Source organism: Vulpes lagopus, chromosome 18 (assembly GCF_018345385.1).
Source record: "Vulpes lagopus strain Blue_001 chromosome 18, ASM1834538v1, whole genome shotgun sequence".
Lineage (NCBI taxonomy): Eukaryota > Metazoa > Chordata > Mammalia > Carnivora > Canidae > Vulpes > Vulpes lagopus.
This window is the reverse complement of record NC_054841.1, coordinates 29,148,411-29,175,881: the sequence shown is the minus strand read 5'-3', so window position 1 is coordinate 29,175,881 and position 27,471 is coordinate 29,148,411. Positions and strand designations below refer to the sequence as shown.

Here is a 27,471-nt window from a genome sequence, read left to right as displayed (position 1 = left end):
AAGCAGAAACAATGATAAGAAGTGTGTGTGTTGGGCAGTCCTGGTGGCCCAGTGGTTTAGCGCCCGCCTTCAGCCCAGGGTGTGATCCTGGAGACCCGGGTCGAGTCCCACGTTGGGCTCCCTGCATGGAGCCTGCCTCTCCCTCTGCCTGTGTCTCTGCCTCTCTCTGTGTCTATCATGAATAAATAAATAAAATCTTAAAAAAAAAAAAGTGTGTGTGTGTGTGTGTATGTGTGTGTGTGATATTTTAGTTAGGCTCTCCTGGGAAAGGCTCACTGACGAGGTGACCTTTGAGAAAACACCTGGAGCAAGCAAGAGAGAGAACAGCTGTAGAAACATCTGAGGAATGAACTTCTAGTTGTTGGTAAGTTTTGATCAGAAGGGTGACAGGAGGGTGGTGGCAGCCATGTTTCCTTCTGAGTCCTGTTTTTACGTTCCTTTCCGTGCTCCCTGGCTGTAGGCTGTCAGGGCCTCTCACCGTAGCCATGAAGCAAGGGTGGGGCAGATGATGAGGGCCAGGCAACCCATTCATGGGCCTCCTGTCTGAGGGCAGGTAGGCAGCCAGAGCAAAGTGGCACTGGCATTTGCATCCAGAGCTCAGCCATCCAAACCTTGCTTAGGAAGTCAAAAGAAGCTTCTATCACTTCTCTCATGTAGTTCTCCCTTCAGCCTGGCATCCCAGGGCCTTCTACGGCTCAGTCCATTCTCCTGTTCTAGACCTAGCCTTCCTTTCCTTCCCTCTGAACCCCTGTGCAGCCGGATCTCACTCCGCCGTGAGCACTCCACTAACGTCTCTGAGCTCCACCGCACTTGCTGGGGGGCAACGAGAATAGGGCTTTCTCTAGCTACGTCCCTTGTAAACAGAAAGGTGCTGGATCAGCATTTCCCCATGTGTTGATCCACATTGGTGAGCATGGAGCCAGGACTAGAGTGAGGTGGGTGAGGCCCTGGGATGCACAGCTGAAGGCACTACTCACTCGGAGGATTGTGCAAGTGCAGCATCGCCACATCACCAGCCTCACCTTACTCCCAGCCTCACATGGGTATTACATAAAGAAAGAGTCTGTGCTCAGTAAGGATGGAAACTTATGGCTCGTACATATTATCTTATTGCCTGATTCTTCGGATCCATTAATAGTGTGCCTCGAGCATTTCTAAGAGAGAAGGTGGCAGATAAAAGGGGCAGCATGTTCCAAACTGCTTGAACCACAGAACCAACTCCTTGTTATGGAGTAGAGAGATGGCTTTGTGCCCAGAGGGTCTCATGTTTGGAAAGAGAGCAGCAGGTGTATATTGTCTCTCAATGTACCTCCTTACGTAATTACTTATTTCTTTATACAACACCCAGTCTCCTGAACTAGTCTGACTTATACTGAAACCCGCAGGGCTGACAAATGCTCTGCAGAGCATGGGGCGGGCGGGGGGGGGGGGGGGACAGTCAAAAGTCTCAATTCCTGCTTCACATTTGAATGACACTTATAAATGTGTGGGTATTTCATCTTCAGAATATCCCCCGTTACTTATCCCATGGTAAAGGGAATCCAAGGCAGTAGATTATCCACATATTAAAAGGTCAGAGCTGCGCTGTCCAATATGGTAACCATCAGCCATGTGTGGTGATTTAAATTCAAATGAATTATAATGAGGGCAGCCCCAGCTTAGCGGTTTAGCACCGACTTTGGCCCGGGGTGTGATCCTGGAGACCCCGGATGGAGTCCTGCATCCGCTCTCTGCATGGAGCTTGCTTCTCCCTCTGCCTCTGTCTTTGCCTCTGTCTCTCTCTGTTTCTCATGAATAAATAAATAAATAAAATCTTAAAAAAAAAAACCAAATGAATTATAATGATATAAAGAAATTCAGTTTCTTGGTCCTCATTTCAAGTGCTCAAAAGCCACACATGGCTGGTGGCTACCGTATTGGATCACGTAGAAATACATTTCCATCCTTGCAGAAAATGCTATTGAACAGCTCTGATGATTTGCTCAGAGCTCCATGGCCTTTTGCAGGCTGGTGTGACACTAGAACTGGACCTCTGAGCAGACTGGGAGAGGAGCTGCTCCCATGCAACCAAGACTGTGCACCTGAATGGCCCACAGTCAAAGGAGGGCGGGAGGGACATAATGGTGTAGGCCACTGGCAGGAGGCTGAGGAAGAGCACCAGCAGCAGAAGGCCCATGTAGAAGTTGCTGGATCGGGAGGCTTTGAACACACGTTCATGGGGAACGTTGCTGCTCATCACTGCCCAGCACTGGAAGTACATGGAGGTCAGCAGACGCAGCACATTGATGCCTACCAGTCCTGGAGCATAGAAGGAGCCCATCCTGGAAGGGTAGAAACCACACACCTGGTTGGCCCCATAGCAGGAGAGGCCAGGGAAGGATAACAGGGGGAAATGGGATTGATGGGTTAGGAGTATGAGGCCTAGCTGCTTTCCCTGCACATCCCAAGGGCAGGGGCCTCCCATTGCAGCAGGATGCTTACCACCAAGTCCCAGCCACCCATTCCTCAGGAGAAGGAGACCTCCAAGCTCTACTGGGCTGGCTTCTGGCCGGGATTTAACCACTGCCTCACCATGAGGGACCTAGCAAATTATTTGGCCTCCTGCCTGTTTCTCTGTGATCCCCCTAAAACAGCATTGCTGTTCAGAAATGGATCTGAAGTTCTTAAATGAAGAGAATTGGATGCTGGCTTGCAGTGAGCCCTTGGCCTCTTAAAAGTCTTTGGGTGAAATTTCACAGCCTTTTCTTCATCTCCCATCTCAGAGGAGGGAACCCTTTGGCTCCTCTCCTCCTCCTCTCCTTTCTGTTTTCTCCCTCCTCCTCTTTCTTGCCTTTCCTCCTCTGTTTCTCCTCCCTCTCTCCCTTTTCCCTCCTCCTTTCTCCTCTCTCTACTTCCTTTTTTTCTTCCTCCTTTTCATTCCCCCTCCTATCTTTCTGGTGTGTCTCCTATCTTTCTACATCCCCCTCCTTCCCTCTCTGTCCATGGTAGCACATGGGTGGGCCAGATACTGTCCTGGTTCTCATCTCATCTTCCTTCTATTTGTCATCCAAACGGAGGCAGTTCAGAGAGGCCTGAGGATTTTTCCAGCCTCTACCTAGCTAGGTGGGAGGCCAAGCTTGGCATTCCAGTTTTCTGACTTCCCCGAATCAGTGGTCCCCAGACAAAAAGCATAGCTCACCAGATCATTCCTTGGTTGAAGATCAAGCCGAGTACATTTCCACTAATATCAAACTCAGCATAAGAGGGCTGCAGAGGGAGGCAGACAGAGAGAAAGGAAGTTGTTAGGCATCTGCCAGTCCCTGTTACCAGCCAATTGGCTAAGTCAAGGCCTCTCCAAAGAACTTGGTCTAGTGACCAGATAGGAGCCTTGGATTCATGCTTCTGTTTCTTTAACATATTTCTACTTTTTGAGAAAAGTTTTGAAGTTCTCAAAGTTGAAAATTTTTCCAATGACTTTTTCAATTAAAAAAACAAAAGTGAGAATTTTTACTTTTTAGAGACCGTGGGGTGACAGTGTGTTCTTGGGAGGACCCTGGCCCCTCAGAGAACATTTTATCATTGCTCTAATCAGAAATTTACCTTGAAATTATAATAAAGGAATAAATATAATAAATAACCAAATGTAAACATCTAAACGAGGAGTCAAATACAATAATAGCTTTAAAAGGAAGCAAGCAAACAAAATAACTAAACCACTCCTCCAGTTGTCTTTTCTCCTTCTAGTTTTCTTCTAGTCTGAGTGCAGTTCATTGAAAGGAAAGAGCTCAGCCAGATTCAGGTTTTCAGAATGACTCTGATTTTCAGAATTTTGGAGATATGTCAACTATTTGAAAGAATGCAAAGTGTGTGAGCACTGGGGAGTTGGGGGTCCTCATGCAGCATGCTTAAACTAACTTTCCCATTTGTCCTCCAGAAATGGAGGTCAAGGGTAACAGGGATGAAGAGGAGCAAGTTAGGAGAGAGAGAAAGGAGAGTCAGATATGGATCAAAGGAGGAAATGTGCATATTCCAAATATGTGAAGGTTAAGCCTTGGGAATTTAAAATTTAACATTTAAAATTATTTTTCAAAACTTCTCATCTTCTGGGCTTTGTGTCCTGGTTAGGAAAATTGTCCTCACCTCAAGATTGTAACTTTATATATGCTTTCTTTCAGAAATTTATGATTTCATTTTTAAAACTTTGATTTACCTACAATTTATGTGTTTAGGTAAAATGAATGAGAGGTACAGTCTCTCCCTCAATTAACCAGTTGTCTGTACCCTTTATCATATAATCCCCCCTCTCCTACTGGGTTAAAGGCTGTCTTTATCTTAAATTAAATTTCCACATACATTATTTCATTTAGATTGTATTTCTGGATTTTCTATTCTGTTCCATTGGTAACTTTGCCTATTCCCTAGTACCAGTTGGAATTATTATAGCTTCATAATATGTTTTAAAATAATGGTAGGTCTAGTCCCTTTCATTTTGCTATATTAAAATTTTTTCCTGGCTACTTCCACATATTTATTTTTAGAATAAACTTTAGTATTATTTGGGGATTTTGTTGAACTTATAAATTAATTTGAGGGCAATGACATTTTAGCAGTCTCATGTTGTCCTATTAAAGATGGTGCCCTCTTTGAGTATAAGGTTCATTTATCCCTGTTCTCAGATGAGATTATGAAGTTTTCCTCACTGTGAGGAGGAGTTGAGTAGGCCTAAGTAAAATTGTGTCTGGTGACTAAAAGAAAAAAAAAACTGACCAAGGCCAGGTACATACTGTAGGCCACAATGAAGATGACACAGGTAAACAAGATTTGGAGCTCAGGAAAGGGGAAGTGCCTCCCACCCGCCAACAACAGTGACTAATAAGGTCAGTGAATGAGGCATTGAGGAAGAGACATGCACAGTACAGATGAGGCCAGACATTCCACCATATCACAGAAGGCCACCACAGAGAGGAAATGGCACACATTTAGAATGAGCAGTTTCCCAGGTAGGCGGGGAAGAAGAGTATCCCAGGTGGAGGGAATGAGGACAAAGAGGTTTCTCAAAGCATAATCCAAAAGACAGCACCAATGGTTACTGTGTTCTTGGTTTGTTCCAAGACTTTGTGAAACATTCATGTCCACATCTGCCCTCTTCCACCCCAGGATTTCATTAGAGTCTCAAAAATTAAGAGCTACCATTTCCAGGCTGCCTAGGTGGATCAGTTGGCTAGGGGTCTGCCTTCAGCTTAGGTCATGATCTCAGTGTCCTGGGATCGAGCCCGGAATTAGGCTTCCTGTTCAGCAATCCCCCTCTCTCTCCCTCCCCTTCAGGCTTGCTCTCTCTCTCTCTCAAATAAATAAATAAAATCTTAAAAAAAAAGAAAAAAGAACTACCATTTCCCCTTATCCACTTCGATTACCATTCCTATCTCTTACTCAGTGTGGACTTCAAGTATGGTGTTCCTTGCCTTCCCTAATGAACATCTGCTTGACACTGAAGCATGTGATCTACCTTTCCCAAGGCCAAATGCCTCCATTTCCCAGATAGAAGGTCATTTTGTTAATTACATGGGGGAAAAAGTGGAATTTCCTCTAGGAAGGCAAATATGACACTTAAGGGAAATACAGATAAAATGCTTCACTACTTCACAGAGCAGAAACTGGCATCAATTATCTAAACAAATGTCTATGAATGCATCCGACTATATCAGATAGGATGGTTGAGACGCCTCTCTGCGGGAAGTTCATGAAACAGTGACCTACAAATCCAGCCTCCAGGTCCCAGCACCAGCAGTAGTTCATGAACCGGACAAAACAAGCCCGCAGGAAGTCCCCCAGCAGGATGGTGATGTACGTTACCAGCATGTCAGACACTGTCAGCCTCATGAATTCCTGCAAGGGGGAGCACAGGAAAAGGGCATAGTCAGGGTCAAACCTTGCCCACTTCTCCCAATTGACTGGAGTCATGCAAAGTCTTCCCCACCCACCTGAATCTTCTCTGTGACCTCCTGGTTCTTGGTGGCAGAGAAGTAGTGCAGAAAAAGGACCCCAGGCTTTGGAAAATGCTTATTTTTAGGTCCCAGCTCTACAAGTTACCATTCATATTGCTTTGGAATAATCTCTGAGCTTCTCAAAGCTGATAATGATATCAACCTTACAGGGTTATTGGGAAGCTTAATGATTATGCATGCAAATTGCCTGGGACATTGGCAATGCCCAATGTATGGTAGTTATCAACATTATTGCAGAGAGAGGATCCGAAGGCTTCCTCCTTGCTTCCTCCACTTCCCTCTGAAATGTAGCTGCCCCCAGCTAAGACTGAATCTGACCATCGTCCCTGGGGACAAGAGCTAGCCTTCTTCATCTCCTGCTAATTGGATTTTTGCCTTGTTATACAAAGATAATAATGCAGGTTTTTCATGAGGCACATAGTGGAAAGGCCAATAGCAAAGCTTTTCTCTGCTTTATAGAGTGTATATAATTTATTAATTAAAAAAATGGAAAAGATCTACCAGGCATCATCACAACCTTTAAGACATCTCATAGCCTTGGAGTTCCTGGGGAACACAAAGTCTGCTTTATTCATTTTTGTATCCTTCAAGATGATTAATGAATATTTGCTGGATAAACAGCTGATGAGTTTTCAGGTTTATTCCTCAATAAGAATTCAAGTTAATGCTCCTAAGTAAAAGACAAATCAACATGTATCAGGTCTCCAGTTACGTACAAGTTGATGCTCTGGGGCCTGGGGTGGAGGTGGTGGAGGATACAGGTGAGCAGGACATAACAGCTCAAATCCATCATTACTGACAAGTTCTGAAAGAGCTTTAATCAGTGTTGGGAACAGTGATGGGCATTCAAGGAGGAGGGCAAAGGAGACGCCTTCCAAGGGTGTGACATAGGAAATGAGAAATTCTATTGCAGAATATTCCAAAAGAACCATGTAGGTAATGAACTCTCTTTTGCCTTCTGAGGAGAGTGGGTTTTATTGACTTGAAGATGCGTTCTCTCTGTTACACCCTGTTATGGCTTTAGAAATGCAGGAGCTAGGGAAGTTGGATTGCTTTGTACATTAATGGTGGGGAGGATTTAAAGAGTATGGGGGAATCTGGATTGGAGGAGTGAGAAATGGTGAGTCTGAGCCCTCCAGGGAGGAATTGGGGAGAAAGGGCCCCCAGGGCCCCGTGGGAAGGACACCCTGTCGCAGGAAAATATCTGCTGGTGGATTTAGAGGCAGTGTTGATGTGATATAATCCCTTTCTTCATTGTACTTCATTATCCTCAGTTAAAAACACTGCTGTCTAATGCTCTATGTGGTTGGATTCTTCAGGGAACCCATGAAGGAGTAATAAACTGCATCTCAGTGTGGTGACATATAAAAGAAAACCCTGTGCAGGAGGTGGAGTTGAGGAAAAGAGGGCAGCTGATCCCTAGGCAGAAACGTGAAGTATTTCTTCAAAGAAAGAAGGCAAAGAACATTAGCCTTTGAAGTCCATACTGTGTAAGCTACAGGAATGGTGGTGACAGTGAATAAAGAAAAATGGTAGTTGTCAATCTTTGAGATTAGTGAAAACCATTTATTTTCTTTACAAAAATGCACAGATGCATATATAGACACAAATTCTGCATCCAAGTTTTAGGAGAATTTATTCCTTATTTCAGGGTGGAGAACCTCAGGTTGTCAGTGAAATCTGTAGTAAGATTCTAAATGAAATCAAATGGCATTAGACTGATGAATGGAGCAGGGAGAAAAATATGTGGGATGCTGAAAAAATTGGGAAAGAGGAAAGGTAGAACTTTCCTAAGAAATACTGGCTTGACATTTTGATGGCTTAAAAATAGAAATATCAAAAAAAAAAAAAAAAGAAATATCAAGGGAGGAATAACAAAGATCTGAGAACAGGGATCACTTTTGCAGGAGAGCATAACTACTCACAATGCCCACGGCTGTCTCCCAGCAAGAACCCCGGGGCACATCTGCAGGGTGCAGGGGTGGCCGGGGGACACTCTCATTCCAACCAGAGGAGTTGTAATAGTTAAACAGAGTCCAGTGAGTGATGTTCTTTATTGTCTCTTCATTAGAAAGCTAGAATGGAAGATGGAGATGTGGGGTTGGAAGGAGCCAGGAGTGGTCCAACTGTTTCCATGGGAACAATTAAAGCCAAAATATGGCCCCACTCTACCACCTAACCTCTGCCCTACCCCTCAGCAGTCTCTACAGAAGTGCCCTCCCCAGCCTTTCAGTCTATATAGGAAAGGGGGACATTTGGCTGAAGTCCTTGGGTCTTTTCTATGAAGTTATCTTTTCTAAGTTATTATCCATCTGTCTGTTCATCCATCCATCTAGTCATTCATTCTTCTTTTGAAAGTAATTTTTTTCAGGGTCTATTCTGGGCATGTAAGGCAATGGTGACACAAGAGTGAAAAAGAGAGACAGGCTTCCCTCAGAAAGTTCACAGTCTAGTAGGTGACAGAGATGAGCAGACAATTATGGAATAGAGTGATAAGATCTATGGGAAATATTCTCCAGGAATCAGGGAAATCCACCTCAGACCATGGGGGCCACAGAGAACTTCCTGGAGGTAGAGACATCTGAGACAAAACCTCAGGGAAGATTAGTCAACTAGCCATACATGGGGAGAAGGGTGGAAAGACAGGCAAGAGAAAATTCTGTCCTGTGGAGGAAATGTGAGGCTCAGGAGAGTGAAATAGTTCGCTGGAGTAGGAAGAAAGTCAGAGGTGAAGGTGGAGAGGTAGGTAAGGGCCAGATCCAGTTACTTCCATGCCTAGAACCTTCCAATAGTTTTCTGGTAACCTCAGGCAAAAGTTCATGCAGCTCAATAATGAGGAGGGTGGGTGGGGAAGAGGACCATCATCATCTGACCCTTCCCTTAGGTTCATTTTCCCCTTCTTCCCTCCACTACATTCGTGCCATCCTGTAGTTCCTTGTTTGCACCAGCTGTTCCCTCTGCTTTTTCCAATGTCTGGTAAGACACCCCAGTTGGGGCGGGAGAGATCTAGGGCCCCTCTTATGGCCTGCCATGATTCCCTGGGCTTGCCCCCAACTGAAGCACATGCCACAGTGTGCTGTAATGAATAAGTCTGTCTCCCAGCCTAGATGTGAATATGCTTGGAATAGGACTAGTGTCTTGCTGTCTGCTCTATCCACAAGGCCTGACATAGTGGGTGGTCCATAACCGTCTAGTGAGGAGTGACGGAAAGTTGGGTAAACCTGACATATGTCAATGGACACTTACTTGGCTGATAAACATTTATGGCAGCTATGATACAATATAGGAAAGGCTGCAGATAAAATATTAAGGGTAACAAATGACATGTATACGATGTAAAAAAGACTACCTAAGAAAAAGAGAGTAAAGACCTGCAGCAAAATATTAACAATGGTGGTCTTTGGGTCATAGGATTTTGGGGGTATTTTTTTCTCCATTTTACTCTTCACAACTTTCCAAAATTTCTTTAATTAATAGGAATCATGCATAAGGAAATTATAGTTGAAGAAGAAATTTGGTGGACACCAGGGATCGGGGGAGTTTATGGTCTTTACCTTGAGGTGAACATCATCCATCAGGGCCAAGAGAAACGTGTAGAGGTTCCCCAGGAAGAGTGCAAAAATGCGTCCTAGCTGCCACTTCAGTCCAATGCGTGGGTGATAATTCTCCAGGGTAGCAATGGTTTCAAACAAAGGGGGACAAAACATACCAAGCAGGGACATCACAATTTCTACCTAAGAAATCAGGAAGGCCTCTATTACTTGTGTCATCAACATCACTTGCTTGGCCACCATCTCTATACTACCCAGGGCCATACATTTCCATCTCCTTGTTGCCCCCTCCTCTGCCTCTGGAAATGTCCTTAGGTCATCACAACTTACTGTGTGACCTTGGCTAAGGCGCCATCATGCCTGGAGCATTCAGTGTATTGTCCCATACATCATAACTGCTCTGTGATTGCTTGTCATCATGATTGTTGCTATTAGTATTGATAAACTTCCTTTGAGAAATAAATGAGTTAACATGTAGAACAGTGCTTTGTGTTCTGTAAAAGTCATGAACTGGACAAGAGTCACCACGGTAGCTCTTATCTCAGGAGCATGGAAGACAGGAAGCTAAGATCACAAAAGGGAGCTTAAAGCAGAAGGATATAGTTAAGAGTATGGCATTTGGAGTCAATTCTCTGGGTTTGAGCCCCAGCTCTATCACTTGATGGCTTTGTAACTTAGGAAAAGTCACATAACTTCTCTGAGTTTCTTGTTTCTTCATGTGTAAAGTGGGAATGACAGTTCTTGTTGTGGGAGTCAGAAGAGATCTTGGACATAAGTCTCCCAGCCCAGAGCCTGGTAAGCACTAAATACTGGCTCCAATTTTGGTAGAATTTTGACTCATATAGCTGAACCTGACCATTGTAGAATGTGTGTGTGTGTATGTGTGTGTGTGTGTGTGTGTGTGTGTATATATATATATATATATATATATATATATATATATATATATATATATAACTAAAACTGCTCATCTAGTGGAGAGTAAATCTTTGAACTGCTGACCAGAGTGCAGGTGGGTCAACTCTTCTGGGCTGGTTCTGATTCCCTCATACTCTATCACACTGACTGTTGGCTTGGCTTCTCATTACCTTCACACTTTCATCCCAGTTCATGCAGTGTTTCCCACCTGGAGAGCCACCCTGCACCACATTCATCACTGCCTTTCTTCACATATTTGTTTAATGCACAGCCCAATTCCTGCCTTTGCCACAAAATCCCCCTGCTTCTCCAGCTCACATAGACTTCTCCACCTGCCATACATCTGTAACCCGAAATGTCTTATTTGATCCCTATTCCTGCCCACTATTTGTGCTTTGATTTATTCGTGTCAAGTCCACATCCTAAGAAGATGTAAGGGCAGAATCCATCTCAGGCATCTTATAGCTTAGCGACCTGAGTTTTAGATGAATTCATTGTAAATAGCATGTAGCTTTAAAAAAATTCATTCCAGTTATTATTGCCTTTATTAAAAAAAAAAAAAAAAGATTTTAGGGTAGCCTGGATGGCTCAGCGGTTTAGCACTGCCTTCAGCCCAGGGTCTGATCCTGGAGACCCGAGACCGAGTCCCATGTTGGGCTCCCTGCATGGAGCCTGCTTCTCCCTCTGCCTGTGTCTCTGCCTCTCAGTCTCTCTGTGTCTCTCATGAATGAATAAATAAATAAAATATTAAAAAAAGATTTTATTCACTTGAGAGAGTGCAAGCCCAGAGGGAGAGGGAGAAGTGGACCCTTGTTGCGTGGGGATCCCAATGTGGGACTTGATCCCAGGACCCTGGGATCATGACCTGAGTCAAAGGAAGATGCTTAACCAACTGAGCCACATGGGCACCCCTTTTATTGCCCTGTAGCTTTAATCTACTTACATTTATTGTAATCACTGATGTTAATCCTATCTGATTTTATGCTTTATATTTGTCCTACCAATTGCACATTTCTTTTTCTATCCTTTTTTTGCTTTATGGGAAGAGAAAGATTCTTTCTTATTATTTATTTAGCTATGGGTCAGTATTATTTTCCCTGGGTTTAAGTAGGTGGTTCTTTTGCTGGCCTCACGTGAATTCATACATGTATCTATGGTCAGCTGATGGTTGATGGCTTCATTCATATGTCTGGTGGTTGACTGGCTATCACACTGGCCATGTGTCTGTCTCTCATCATTCAACAGGCTAGTCTGGAACTGTTCACATGGTGGAGGTCTCAGGGTTTCCAAGAGACCAAGTTCCAATACACAAGCACTTTTCAAGTCTGCTTATGTCATGGTCGCTAGTGTCTCCTTGCTAAAGCAACTCACATGGCCAACCCTAGCTGTATTCAAAGGATGGGGAAGCAGTCTCTACCTCTTCATGAGAGGAGCTAGAAAATCATACTGCAAAGAAATATAGGAATATAAGAAGGGGAAGAACTTGTGGCCATTTTGCCAACCACTAAGATGTTAAATTCCCAAAACAGATTTATGGATTCAATATAATCACAATGAAACTTTGATGAGTTTTATTGTGGAGCTTGATGAGAGATCATCAAGACATACTTTAAAGTCATAGTTTATCACTGTGTTTTTTAGTGCAGGAACAGATAGATAAACCAGTGGAATATAATAGAGAGCCCATACATTAACAGATACTTGATTTATGATGTATGGCACTATAGAGCTGTGAAGAAAGGGTCACCTTTTTAATAATTGGTGCCAAGACAACTTACTATTTAGTTGACTGACCTGTTAATTATAACACAGCTTTAACAACCTACAAAAGCCTAATAAGAGGTTACTCTTTGTTCATATGTTCATGCAACTGGACTGAAAAGGGATGTAATTTCACTTTTTAAAACATGTCCTAGGGATCCCTGGGTGGCGCAGCGGTTTGGCGCCTGCCTTTGGCCCAGGGCGCAATCCTGGAGACCCGGGATCGAATCCCACGTCGGGCTCCCGGTGCATGGAGCCTGCTTCTCCCTCTGCCTGTGTCTCTGCCTCTCTCTCTCTCTGTGTGTGTGACTATCATAAATAAATAAAAATTAAAAAAAAATAAAACATGTCCTATAATCCAGATTTTCAATAGTTTAGCTAAATTGCATAGGGACCAGGATAATTTCCATGTTTTCCCTCAATATTCACTTCTATAGAGATGTGTGTTTTACCTCATTTCTTTCATACCAGCTGACATTCTGCATTTTGGAGAATTCTTGGGATCGTTTCACCACAAAGTAAATGAGGTACCCACTTCCACACAAACAGCAGATGATGAGAAAGTTGGCTAGAACCCGGAGAAATCTTGTCAGATGGATATTTTCTTCTTTGTTACTTTCTTGTTCATCCACTATCGATTCCTTAATGTGTAAAAATAAGATGTGAATAAGGACAAGCCAGGAACTATCATTGTTGGGCTCCTGAAATGACTACTGACTATATTTTTGTAAGTGAAATAATGTAAAGGAGGTGGTGCAGGGCACTATTGCCCTATGGAGAATTATTTTCGTATTTTCTTTTTAAAAAATATTTATTTCTGTATTGAGAGAGAGAGAGAGAGAGAGAGAGACCAAATGAGTAGGGGGGAGGGACAGAGAGAGGGGGAGAGAGTAAATCTCAAACAGATTCTGCACTCAATGTGGACTCCCATGGAGGGCCCAAGAAGGGACCCAATCCCATAACCCTGAGATCATGACCTGAATCAAAATCAAGAGTCGGAGGCTCAACTGACTGAGCCACCCAGGCACTCTGAGAATTATTTTCTTCAAGAAGATATGTCTTGTTGTTATTGCCATTTTGGTACATGTGATAACAAAAGCTTAGATTTATTGAATACTTACTGTATGCCAGATGTGGTGCTAAACACTTGCTTTGCATTATTCCTCCTAATTCCAAAAACAAGCCAGTGGAATAGTTTCTATTATTACTCATGTCATAGATACTAAGGCCCAGAGAGATCTTAGCAACAGTTTGGGATTATTTTAAAACTATAGATCGGGGCACCTGGGTGGCTCAGTTGGTTAAACACCTGCCTTTGGTCCTAGAATTGAGCCCCACATTGGGCTCCCTGCTTAGCAGGGAGTCTGCTTCTCCCTTTGCCCCTCTCCCAGCTTGGTCCTCTCTCTCTCTCTCTCAAATAAATAAAAATAAATCTTTAAAAAATATATAGATCAAATAGATTAAAATGAAATGTTAATAATCCTGAGTCTTCTAATCCAGGGGTCTACAAACATTTTCTATTAAGAGTCATATAGTATGGGTGCCTGGATAGCTTAGTTGGTTGAGTGTCAGATTCTTGATTACAGCTCTGGTCATGATCTCAGGGGAGTGCAATGGAGCCCCGCATAGGGCTCTGTGCTCAGTACAGAGTCTACTTGTCCCTCCCTCCTCCAACTTGTACCATCTCTCTCTTAAATACATAAATAAACAAATAAATAAGATCTTTTCTTTATAAAAAGAGCCATATAGTAAATAGTTTTGGCTTGCAAGCCATGTGGTCTCTTTCACAACCACTCAGCTATGCCATAGTAGCATGAAAGCAACCACTGACAATATGGAAATAAGTAAGCATGGATTTATTTCAAGAAAATCTTATTTACAAAAATAGGCAGCAGTCCTGGGTTTACCCCTGGGCCATAGTTTGTTGCTTCCTGTTCTAATCTATGAACATGGTTTATTTCTCCATTTACTTAGGGCTTCTTAATTTCTTTCAGAAATGTCTTATATTTTTTGATATAACAGTCTTGTACATTTGTTTTTAACTCTATCCCTAAAAATTTGATGTAATTTATGTAATTTTATTGTAAATGGGATTAAAATTATTTTCTAATTGTTTGCCGTTATATATAAAAATACAATAGATTTTATTTATTTGTTTGTTTGTTTGTTTGTTTAAGTAGGCTCCACGCCCAATGTGGGGTTTGAACTCATGACCTTGAGATCAAGACCTGAGCTGAAATCAACTGACACACACTTAATCGACTGAGCCACCCAGGCACCCCTAGATATTTTATTACAAACTTTGCATTCTGTGTCAGTAACTCTCTATGAAGACAGCAATAGTATGTGGCAGACCCAAGATAGTAAATGAGGTCTTCTGATTACCAAAGTGCCTAGAAGGAGACTTCTCTAATCAATGAACAATTACTGTATTTGGATTCAAGTTTAACTAATTTATCAAGCAGTTAATATACATTAGTTCATGCAGTTTTCACATGTGCCCTGTTTTGTAAAGTTATTATCTCTGTTTTTTAAAGATTTATGTATTTATTCATTCAGAGAGAGCGAGAGAGAGGCAGAGGCACAGGCTCCATGCAGAAAGCGTGGGACTCGATCCTCGGTTTCCAGGATCACACCCTGGGCTGCAGGCGGCGCCAAACCGCTGCGCCACCGGGGCTGCCCCCCCCCCCCCCTTTTTTAAAATTTTTTATCTCTGGCTGTAAAGTTTTTTTTTTTTTAATTTTTATTTATTTATGATAGTCACAGAGAGAGAGAGAGAGAGAGAGAGGCAGAGACACAGGGAGAAGCAGGCTCCATGCACCAGGAACCCGACGTGGGACTCGACGTGGGACTCGATGTGGGACTCGATGTGGGACTCGATCCCGGGGCTCCAGGATCACGCCCTGGGCCAAAGGCAGGCGCCAAACCGCTGCGCCACCCAGGGATTCCCTCTTTATCTCTGGTTTTAATAGACTCAGAGTAAAAGCCTTCCCCTTCCCAGATGCCCAGAGTGTTTTCATAGGCTTTGACTTTCTTTGTCTCTCTTGGGTAGGCCTGGAGGAAGAGGCAAAGCACACGATGATCTCTCTCCTGCCCTTGGATGATCTGTCAGTGGCCCCCATCACAGGGAGAAGCTCCCTGAGCTACCCACTGCCAAGCTGTCAGGACTGTGACCTCATGAAACCCCTGCAGTGAGCTGCTGAGCCCAAGTTCTGCCCCTGGTGGGTGTACCTCCCATTTGTAGGCATTGGTGAGTGGGTAGCTGCCAGGAAGGGCTAGGAGAGAGGAGAGGGAAGAAGACAAGACAATTAAGCACAGATTTACAACAATCTGACCTTTGGCAGGTCCTGGCAGAAAGAAAGTCTGACTGATCAGATGGGAGAAATATTGAACTATCAAGAACTGTGAATAGTTTTTATAGTCATGGAGGAAAAAAATAAGATGTGCAGGGCTTTGGCATACTAGCTTAATTAAGCATGGAGTTGTTGCACATTTAATTGATTCCCCCAACCCCACCCAAACCAGGGTTCTCAACTCTTTCTGGGGTTTCTAATCACTCAGGGAGGTTTTAAAGAATTCAATGCCAGGAATCCCCCAGCCCCTTACCAATTATACCAGAATCTCTAGGGGGTTGGGGCTAAAAGACTTTGAAAACTGCTTAGGTGATTCAAGCATGCATAAAAGGTTGAGAAGTGCAGCCCCAAATGAGTCCTTCCAGTTTCTCTGGCAGAAAAGAGATTCACAAGGAAATACTCAGGACTGGGTCCCAGCATCCATGATTCTCCGCCATATCAGGAAACGGATGGTGGGTACAAGTCATGAGCATTCTTTCTTGAAGGCTTGAAAGCTGGGCTCACACCTCTGGTAAAGCTCTTACCACAAATTACTTGTGGACCTTATCTACTGTATCTAGGCTGTGTGAAGTCTTGTAATGAGCAGAGTGACCCAGAGTTTCCCCAGGAAGTGGAACTACCCTGGGGTGCCTACCTTGAAGCTGGTGGTGATGGAGGCATATTTGTTGTCAGCTGTCTCTGAATTCCCAATCAGGTAATCCCAGCTGGTGAACATCTTGAAGCTGAATGTGAAGTTAGCATTCTCCCCCTCACTTGCACTGCCCTGGGTATTGCTGGCCATCCTGTTGGGTGCATACCACTGTTGTTAGCCCAAGGGAACCTTGGCCTCAGCTGGTCTGGGGCACAGGTAGCAGACATCCAATGAGAGGAAAGAGCCAAAATGATTTGAACTGGGCTAATGATAGCCAGGGTGCCTTCCCCCCAGATTCAGTCCACAGCAAGTACACATGGTATTATCTGGACAATGAACCTGCAGGATAGAGGACACTTAACCCTGTTTTCTACCCTGACATTTGATTTCCTGTGGCTTGACTCATTTGCCAATGTTGTTTGAGAACTCCTTATGGGACTCTATTCTCAAATAGGAATGTCTTCTTCTAATTAACCTATTTTCTTGAACAGAAGAGATATTTATTTTCTGATATAAATAGAGATAGTTGTTACTGCAACCAGGTAACATGTACATCCTTCTCTTAAGCAAACTTGGTTGAAACTACCTTGAGCCTGCCTTATTACTCACCCATTTTATCCTACCTATCTTCATTCTTCTTTGTGCCCCTGGAATTCAGCCCAGTGGGAATCAGAATTCCAAGCAGGTCCTCTATCAGATACAATGAGTGCATGGGAGAGTTCGTGCCTTTCTAGCTTATATGTTGGCTTTTGGGATTTGCTATCCCGGGGGATTAGTTGACTCAGTTATCTTTTTGGTTCATCAGGGAAACCTTCTGTATCCCTATATTTATCTGGAATAATAACAGGGAAAATTGTAACAACATGAAGGCTAGGAATAAAACCAAGCCTATCTCCGCTGATAGATCTGACTGGGTAGCCACCTATCACCCAGGGGTCACTATCATGTGCTGGGCAGGCTCTTGTGAACAGCAGCATTTCCTCTTCAGATGATGTGATAGAAAGCCATGCTAGGCCTGCGCACTGCCCTTCCAGAGGTTCTAACTTCTGCTCTACTCTTCTGCAGACACAGCTACCTGTGCTCTTCTGGGAGGAGTGACCTCATGTGGCCTTGCGAAGGGTGGGTGGGCGCTGGTGATCAGGTTTGTGCAGGAGACTGTGCCCCCCACCCTGCACCAGCCTTTGCTGATTGGGGTCCCCTGGCTTAGAAAAAGGCAGAGTTTTTCTTCAGAGAATATAAATGAAGATGCATAGACCTATTAAAAGGCCAAAGACCATGAAGACGTGTAGAGTTGAGTGCCAGAGAGGACACCAAGGTTAATCACACCACATACATTCCTTTGCATTTTTTTATTGATATCTTTATAAGTGGGGAGCTCAGTACACACATGTAAGCTAGAGTCACAGAGGAGCAGGAGAGTTTTTCTGAGGAAGCTGAGCTCTGGGGAAAGCAAAAATAAGACCTTGAAGACTTCTCCAGCCTTACTTTACCAGTTATATGCTCTCTCTCAAGCCACACTGGCTTTTTGATAGGTTTTAGAATTCACTAGGATATTTGCTGCCTCAGGGCCTTTGCACATGCTCTTCCTTGTGTAAACTACTGTTTCCCAGACTTTCAGTGGGACTGGCCATTCTCAGCATCATGTAAAGATGTTTCTATTCCATTTCCCAAAACTTTCTGTATTACCCTGTTTATGTTTTTTTGTACCACATATGACAATCCATATCTGCTTTCTACGTTTCCTTGGTTTCTCTCTAAACCCCCACAGGAAGGTAAGGAGGCACACAGTGGCCATAGGAGTTGGCTGTTTGTGTGAAGAAAATTAAAAGCTTGTAAAAGAGATGGTCATACTTACGATCTAATGACAATCATCAGGCTGTAGCCGAACACGCTGACCCCCACCATAAAGTAAGCCATGGGCAACCTGTACCTCAGCCACCCGATAGTCCTCTGGTTATTGTAGTAGCCATAGAAGAGAGCAGAATACTTGATGTAGCCCTGTGGGACAAGTCCAAATGCGCTGGGTTTGTATGCTGAGCGCAGATAGTCATCTGATACTTTTATTTTACTGGGGATTTCTTTCTCAGAGGTTTAATAGGATTTCTTTCTCAGAGGTTTTAATAGGAGAAAGGAAGAGTTCTGGGGGTTCTTGCTCTTCCTTTTACTTTCCCCAGTTGCTCCAGAGTCTCTCCATGTCTCTATATCTCTCCTTCATTCTCTTTATTCTCCATTATACAGAACACATATAAGATACAGGACGGGGAGGAGATAACATTTGGGATACAATTAGGGATAAGTGTGTGTGTGTGTGTGTGTGTGTGTGTGTGTGTGTGTGTGTTGTCTGTGCACACATGCACAGAGAACTCCAAATTCTTTCCCCTCACACTTCCAGGGTCTTAATTTAACATTCTGAAAGTAGGTGGGAGTCTATGAGCTTTCTCAGTACAAAACTTACAAAGAAAACAATACATTATAAGGCTCACAATCTAATCTGAATCTCAAGTTTTGGGCGTTTTTTGGTTTTTAGGCATAATTGGCTTGAAGTATAATCAGTACACTTTGAGGTATAATATTAGCTTAGAATTTTAGTACTTCTTTCACATCTTTGCTGAAGAGAAAACAAGATTATTCTGGCCTCACACAGATATGTAGTTGGAAAGGGTAGGCAAATCTTAATAGCTTTTTCATATACTTAAGGCTGTTGCTTTTTTGATATGATACTTAAACTCAATAAATAAATAGCCATCTCTGAAATATTAGTTGTAATGTGGAATCTGAATCACATAATAAACTTTTCATGTCTTGTTACATTAAAATCCACTGTACTCTCCAAAATACTGGGTAATTAAACAGAGAAAAATACTAACTTTACAGTAGAGAATTCTGGCACACACTACTTTAACCAAGTGGTCACCGTTAACATTGCCAGCAATAACACGTATCAACATAATGTGACCCCAGCTTGACACCCTGAGAAGGGCACGTTATCTTTGTGGTAGCCTTCCCAATAATGTATAACCTCACTACGATTATGACAGATCATCAGATAAACCCAAATTAAGGGACATTTTCCAAAACAACTGACCAGTACTCCTCAAAAGTGTCAAAGTCACCAAAAAATAGAATTGTCATAGATTTGGGGGAGACTAAGGAGACATGACCAATGCATTATGAGATTTTAAGCTGAGTCTTGGAATAGGAAAGGACTATCAGTGAAAAAAATTGATGAAATCCAAATAAATACATTTTAGTTAATATTGTACCAAGGTTAATATAGTTTTGATAATTGTTCCATGGGTATATGTTATCATAAAGTGAAGCTGGGTGAGGGAATATGGGAACTATGTACTATTTATGCAACTCTTCTGTAAGTCTAAAATTATCTCAGGATTTAAAGCTTTTAAAGCTTAATTGCTCTATCTTCTACTATCAAGATACAGGATCTTTTAGCCACACATAATTTTGTAGCATCATGTATTGGTCAAGTGGAAAATAATGGTTCTGTGAGTTATAAAAATCTGCCAAATGTTGATACACTTCTTATGCCATTATTTAAAAATCACATTTGTTAATATCTTCATTGATTTCATCAGAAAAGCATTTAACCATTGAGAAACTACCACTGTCATGGTGATGGATATAAGTTTTCCAAAGCTTTTATTTTAGCTGAAAAAATTAAATTTTAGAGGCACCAGGTTGGCTCAGTCAGTGTAGCATATGACTCTTGATCTTGGGGTCATGAGTTCAAGCGCCACACTGAGTGTAGAGATTACTTTAAAAAAAAAACAAACAAACACTAAGGGTGCCTGGCTGGTTCAGTTGGTGGAGCACACAACTCTCGATCTCGCAGTTGTGAGTTCGTGCCCTCTTTGGGTGTAGAGACGACTTAAAAAACACGTTAAAAAAAAAGAAAGCGAGAGAAAGATTTATCATTGGTGACAGCAGCAACAACAACAACAACAACAAAACAGAGGATTATTGTTGAATAAATTCAGTTTGCTTTGGGCAGGTAGGATGTGTTTTCAAAGGGGCCCTTGAGCGAAAATAAAGAATAAAAAATCCTTAGAGGTAGTCCATAGTAGTAGTAGTAGTATATACTACTTAGAAGTATAGTAGCTATTTGGAACATCCTTATTCCAAATGACTTGGAAAAATATTCCCACTCACTTCCACACATACCTGAAAAGTCTTGAACTTGACTATGAGTGTGATGGATGACAGCAGCAATGATTTGTTGTCTGAACCATCACAGCCTGGCCTCCCAGCCAAAGGAACTCCTTGGAGCTATGAACCAAGCCCCATAAAGGCATGGGGGTCAGGGGACTCAAAAGAGGGAGGGGTGTCCCAGGCTGTGTTCTGAACAAAAGCAGGAAGACACTTGTATGTGATTCACTCAGGGACTTCCCCCAAACTTGATAAATATTAGAACATAAAGTCTGAGATAGAAATGGAGTGGGAGAGGGAGGGAGCAACCACGTGGCAAACAGTTCTTTCATAAACCTGACTCAAAACACTGAATTTTATTCTGTTGGGAATGGGAATAAATGAATACCAAAGTAGGAAAGTGACAGGGTCCGGTTTGCATTTCAGAAAGATCACTCTGGCAGCAGAAGGAATGGAGATTTTTTAGGAGCCAAGCCAAAAAGCAGAAAGCAGAAGATTCTAACATGTCCTGGCATGGTGGGGACATTATTCAAAGAAGAGGCAAGAGAGGTAGAGAAATGGGCACCTAGTCAAGACCGAGTTAGTGGTTGACTGGTTGTTGTGGGAGGGAGGGTGGTAGTGAGGAGAGGGAGAAGTGTAGAATGACTTTCAGTTTTCACATTTGAATGATTGGGTGAATGGTGGTTCCAATAAAGAAAATGGGAAAAAACAATGTGGATTTGGCTGGGTAGATGTTGAATTTGAGGAACAGTTAGGATATTCAGTTGAGGATGTCATGCAAAGCTTGGGAATGGCTGAACTCTCAATAGCCCTGGAGTCTTAATGTGGGTATGGCAGAGAAAACCATCCTGTAGGATCACTTACATGGATCTGGTAGAGAGAAGGGAGCAGTGTGTGTGGCTGCAGAAAGGACCCATGAAAGGGACTTAGGAGGACATGGTTGGCTAGCTCATTTTGCATAGTGGGGAATGTGAGTTAAGCACTGGTTTTCCAATGTCCCAATGTAATATTTCACATTTATCCACACAAATGTTAGGCCTTACAATCACATAATAGGAGTGCATTGGCATATTGGTGATGGTACCTCAAAATCCCAAAGGACAGAAAAATCCATGGCTTTTTCTTCCTCAGCCCGAGGCACCGTCTTTCTGGGAATACTCCCATAGGGCACACCCATCAGAACCTTGTGTAGGGACAGAAAGATAGGATGATGCGTGGAGAAGATACAAACACTTCTTTCCTTCGAAGAACGTGTCCTGCTGTTTATTCAGTTGTATTTTTGTCCTGTAATGCTTATGATGTTCCTCACATAAATCTTCTAATTTGTTATATTTTCCTTGGAAAATATCCCAGGCCAATACTCTGCAGACTTGGGATCTCATTCACTACAAACTTACTGTGTGACTTCACACAAGTTGCTTATTCCTCTTTTGTCTCTCAGTTATCATCTATAGATAGGAATGCACCTACATCTGTAATAAAATTATATCTGGGAGAATAGTGAGGAGTACTATTTAAATACAAGGTTTTAAAAAAGTATATTATGATACAATGCATTCTCTCTTTTTTTTTCAGGGTAAAGAAAAAAACATACTAAGATATTAATTCTCCACTGATTTTTAAAAAGATTTTATTTACTTATTGGACAGAGAGCACAAATGAGAAGCAGCAGGCAGAGGGAGAAGGAGAAGCAGGCTTCTCACTAAGCAAGGAGCCCAATGTAGGGTTTGATCTCAGGACCCTGGGATCATGACCTGAACTGAAGGCAGATTTTTAACCAACTGAGCCATCCAGGAGCCCCAATCTCCACTGATCTTAAAGTAAAACAAAAGATAGAAAAATGTAGGGTTCACTTCTTAATTTAGAAACACAAGTATTAAAAAAAAAAGAAAAAAAAAAAAGAAACACAAGTATTAAAAAAAAAGAAAAAAAAAAGAAACACAAGTATTTTGAGTGCCCCTGTCTTGTGTGTTTGGCTGGATTGGCCTAGGGGACTGGAGATGCCCCTCCCCACCCATGGGGTGCAGGGGCTAGCTGAAATCCTGGGTGGACCACCAGGTGTGTGTGGCTTAGCAGGTGACCTCTCTGGGGAAGAATTGGCATTGTCCTTGCCTGAAGTGTGAGAAATGTGAAAAGATGCTGACATTAGGGAGCCATATTGAGCATGAAGGCAAGCCCTACTGCAATCATCCCTGCTATGCCACCATGTTTGACCCAAAGGCTTTGGCTGAGGTGGAGTTGAGAGTCACACTTTCAGGGAAACCCAGGTTCTGGAAACAATATCCCTGGCTGCCCATTGGACCACTGCCCTTCTGGCTGATCCCCAGGCACTTATCCCCAGGCACCTGGGCCTCCTCTGTAGACTCCCATGCTTTCAGTAAAGCCGAACACTCAGAAAAAAGGAAAAAAAAAAGAACACAAGTATTTTGGTTCCATTCTTTGTCCTGAACTATTTGGGCAAAGGATGGGAGTATAGAATTTAAAATAAATGACTGATTCTTTGTAAAATGGAGTGCATTTGATTAATATAAATGAGGATGGTGGTCATGATAAGCCTTATCACTATCTAAAGATATAGGAAGCTCTTGGCTTACCTCTGGGATGATAACTAGACCAAATATTAAGCCAAAAAGGACAAGGTTAACTCCATACATCCATCGGAGAAAGATGAAATATGATGCCACTGAAGAACCAAAATGACCTGGCATAAGAAAAGATGGCAGGATTTAAACGTTATGGAAAGAGGAAGGTAGCAGTACTGACTACTTTATGTATGTGATGGATTCAGTTTTCGCAACAATCTGTGGAATGGATATTTCAGATAAATAACCTGAGGCTCTGTGGTGTTAACCAACCTATCTATGCTCTCACAATCAGGAAATGAAGAAACACAATTTAAATCTTGGTCTGACTAGTTCAAAGTCCATTCTGTTTTCTAATACAACAGGACCTATGAAATAACCTGATCAGTTGGTCAGGAACACAATGCAAGCCCTTGGAAACTCTTTTATAAACCAGTTAAAAATGGTGACACCAAAACACTCACTTTCAATGTCCTTGATCTTCATTTCCCAGGGTATACACTGAGTCTTGAAATTATCAAAGTCTCTCTTAAACTTGACCCATTTCTGAAATTAAACAGATAATACACTCAGTTCATTAATATCCTGCTTTGGGGCCTGGAGGAACACATTGGAGGAACATGTTAATGCTGTCAACACCAAAGTCAGGAGCAGAGTGAGAGAGAAGCCAGGGCAGCATAATGCCTTGTCTTTGTCTGCGGTGCTGATAAAAATTCACGTTTAGATAGTTTATATATGAACTTAAGAATTGTATATATAATTTATGTTGGGGGATCAAACTGGGTTAGCAACCTCTGATACAACATTTTTTTTTAAATCTAAAAACAAAAATTCGGGCACCTGGGTGGCTCAGTGGTTGAGCGTCTGCCTTTGGCTAAGGTCGTGATCCCAGGGTCTTGGGATCGAGTCCTACACTGGGCTCCCCACAGGGAGTCTGCTTCTCTCTCTGCCTAGGTCTCTGCCTCTCTCTCTGTGTCTCTCATGAATAAATAAATAAAATCTTTAAAAAACCAAAAATTCAAGGGGAAAAAGAAATCTTATGACCTTTACATTCACGTTTGGCAGACAGCCAAGTGCCCAAATCTGATAGGAATTGTATTCAACCGCAGTGCTGGTGGAATTGGAAGAATCTTAACCCATGGTTTCCATTCTCCTAGTGAAACAACAGCTTGTTTTTTTTTTTTTTGTTGTTGTGTTGTTTTTATTTTTTCTGTAAATAGGAAGGCATTTTGCTCCTTTCCATGGTCTGTTCCCAGCTCCAACACTTAGAGTTTATATCATTCAGAAGCCTGAGTAGCTGTCTGCCTGCTGATTGGATGAAAATCTGTTAATTCTCAAGGGGCTGCTCTCCAACAACCTCACTCTCTGGAAATAAATCCATTTGTAATTAAAAAATAAAAAAACTCATTTGGTTGGATAAAAACAGTGGACAAAGAGATAGTAGAGAGGAGATCCTAAGGTCAGTTTCTATTATTACAAAGATCACCTAAGAACTTATTCATGAAAGGAGTTTTCCCATGTTTAAATTCACTAAAGAATCAAAAGGAAAATTTATCTGAAGGAATCTGATGTGTTTCCAGACCTGCAGGCTTTGAATGTATCCTGATGGGATGATTGCTGCACAAAGAAGGAAGTTAGCTGTTGAAGAGGGTGGTGGTCACAGATGCAACAGAGAGGAGGAGCCCATAAGCCAATGCCTGGTTGATAATAATGGCAAAGGTATCCCTAAAACAGGAAGAGATGTGGAGAATAGCAGGTGGTGGTCATTGGGCATTCCAGTCCCACTGCTTTGTCTACCTTCCCTAGCTCTGATTCCATGCTCAAAATTTATTTTTGGCATATTTGGCTTTCTGTGTAAGACTGTCTATAAGGAAAGCATTGCCCATCACCTGGGCTGTCAGTATTTTGGTTTCTATGACAGTGATTTGTGGTTGCAAGTTGATAGATCGGAAATGGGATTGTGGTTTAGCTACCCACATAAGTAACTCTACTATCAGAAGTAAAAGGCACTGCTGATGTGAAGTCTTCACATTTCCAGTTCTCTTATCAGTTATTTCTCCTTGTAAATTAATAATCCAGCATCTGGTTTTACCTCTCAGTCCCAGAAGCTTTATTAATATGAATCCTCCCTGGAGAGATGGATCCCCTGTCAGGGTGCTGATAAAATCAGTACAGAATATACACTTGCAAGGCTGAGGGGGCAAGACGGGTAATGATCATTGCTAAGGGAGGCCCCTGGGGACAGTCTCCAAGTTAACTTAGTCGATTACTTGGCAACCATCTGATAGCTCCTCAAGGCTGTGGGCATCTTGGCCTGAAAAGTGATGCCCTGGAGGTGGGGCAGAGGACAAGAAGGCCATGGTGAAGCTCCATATTGTAGCTCTTATATTTCATTAGTTTAGAGAATCAGAAGACTGGGATGGGATGTGGCCAGGAGAAGACACCCCCTCCCACAACCCTTCCTCAGAGCCACATGAGATGGTAGCTGTGGTCCAAGGACTGGGATATTATATGAGAATGTTGTCTTGTTCTCCAGCTGGATACAGAAAAAGGATTTCAAATAGTGGATGAACAAGACATGGACAAGCTACACATTCTGTGGATGAAATCCAGATCTGAATGACTAAGACAGCCACTGAGGTCTGAGAAATAGTATTGCAGAACAAGGAAAAGGGGATATGACTCTTTGGAATTTTTGACAAGCATTTAGGTCTTCATAACTCATGTTTTGCGAAATTATTCAGTGTTCTTAATAGGATACAAGAAATATGGTTTCTAGGTAAAAGATAACATTTTGGGATTTTAAAAAGAATATAAGTAGAGCATGGAAGGGTTCAAGGTAGCTAAAAGCTCACCAACATCAAAGGAAAATAAACATTATAGGTAATAAAGATTATAATTGAAACAGAAGAGAATGGATTCAATGATATTGGGAATAAACCTGAGAAATTTCTGAGAATGCAAAGAGAGAAAACAAAGAATTTTAAATAATGAAGGAAGATAAACACAGGAGAGGATCAACAGCCATCCTTCTCCTAAGGAAGAAGCTAGAACTATTTGCTAAACAGAATCATTTATTAAAGAAAACCTAAGTGTGCAGTTCGGTTGTAGTTTCTAGATAAAATTAATAAAATGACACATAGATTGCTGTCAGGCAAGTCAACCTGAAAAAAAGGTATTGGGAATAAAAAAGACTCAAATCCAACATGTACAGAAAGTAATTCCTCAAATTATGGGAGCACCATCTGCAACTTTTTGATGATACATATGATCTTAATGAAATGATTGAGTTTTGGCAAGAATATGAAATATCCAAATGGCCCCAAGAAATAGTTAAAACTCAAATGAACCAATGAACATGGAATCCATGAAAAAACTTTCAAGGTGTTATATAAAAAATGGATGATTTATCAAACCATGTGTCCTGACTTGGGGCTTGGGAAATAAGATCTCAGTGCTTTAATCTCATCAGTTTTGTTAGTTTATAGTTCTTCACCAGAGAGAAAGTGAGTCTCAAATACACTGATGCTCTCACAGATAAATGTAGAGAAATTGACAGGAGACAGTTGGTTTGCATTCCTAGACAAATCAGTTGCTCAGTCGGACCTCACACTGAGGATTCTGGGGGAGCTGGACACTGATGCAGAGGCTGGGCAGGTGCCTGTTATGGTCACCCGGGTTCAGAGGGTGAACAAGCCCTCCTGAGGGATTGCTGCCTCTCTACCACCCACCTTAGCCACCAGCATCCTATAGGCATAGAGTCGCTTGCCTTTTCCCTTTCCCAAGGCTCCTTCATACTTCTCCACAAATTCTTGGGCCTCCCTGGTTAGGAAAAAAAAAGGGAGTTAGAGGGAGAACTTCAATTAACATCAGACCAAAAGAAATCTGAACTATGAGAGCATATATGTTGCTAAAAATCTTTTTTTTTCTCTCTAAAAGTCTTAAGTGTTTTCATACCCCTAGTTAGAATATAAGCTCCATGAAGGCAGGGCATTTGTCTGTTTTGCTCATTGAAGTTTCCTAAATGCTAAGAATGGTGCTTAGTACATGGCAGGCACCTCTGGTGACATGACCCTGAATGGCAAAAGGGACTTTGCAGATACAATTAAGATTCCAGAATTTAAAATAGGGAGATTATCCTGGATTTTCTGGAAGGGCCCAGAGTAATCACATGATCACATGAGCCCTTAAACACAGAAGAAGAAGAAGAAGAAGAAGGAGAAGAAGAAGAAGAAGAAGAAGAAGAAGAAGAAGAAGAAGAGAAAAGAAGAAGAAGAAGAAGGAGAAGAAGAAGAAGAAGAAGAAGAAGAAGAAGAAGAAGAAGAAAAGAAGAAAAGAAGAAATGAAGAAGAAGAAGAAGAAAAGAAAAGAAAGAAAAGGAAGGAAGAAAGAAAGAAAGAAAGAAAGGGCAGAAAGGGAAGTCAGAGAAATTAAAAGCAAGAGATTTCTTGACCCTCTGTTGCTGGGGGCCCTCAAGAGGAAACCAACAGAAGGAAGTGAATTCTGCCAAAATCCAGCAAGCTTGGA

The 27,471-nt window shown here is 42.2% G+C and overlaps 1 protein-coding gene across 1 annotated transcript in view; it reads right to left on the bottom strand.

The window, feature by feature from the left end:
• TMC2 (transmembrane channel like 2) overlaps positions 1-27,471 on the bottom strand; it is a 55,831-nt gene that overhangs the window by 11,651 nt on the left and 16,709 nt on the right. Inside the window, exons 4-15 of the mRNA XM_041732387.1 lie at positions 26,676-26,766; positions 23,409-23,490; positions 22,957-23,063; positions 21,447-21,545; positions 18,054-18,196; positions 16,202-16,349; positions 12,667-12,855; positions 9,539-9,718; positions 7,910-8,059; positions 5,737-5,865; positions 3,179-3,246; positions 2,082-2,321 (exon numbers count right to left, since the gene is read on the bottom strand). Coding sequence (XP_041588321.1) covers positions 2,082-2,321; positions 3,179-3,246; positions 5,737-5,865; positions 7,910-8,059; positions 9,539-9,718; positions 12,667-12,855; positions 16,202-16,349; positions 18,054-18,196; positions 21,447-21,545; positions 22,957-23,063; positions 23,409-23,490; positions 26,676-26,766 — 1,626 coding nt within the window. The remainder of the gene's footprint in view (positions 1-2,081; positions 2,322-3,178; positions 3,247-5,736; positions 5,866-7,909; positions 8,060-9,538; positions 9,719-12,666; positions 12,856-16,201; positions 16,350-18,053; positions 18,197-21,446; positions 21,546-22,956; positions 23,064-23,408; positions 23,491-26,675; positions 26,767-27,471) is intronic.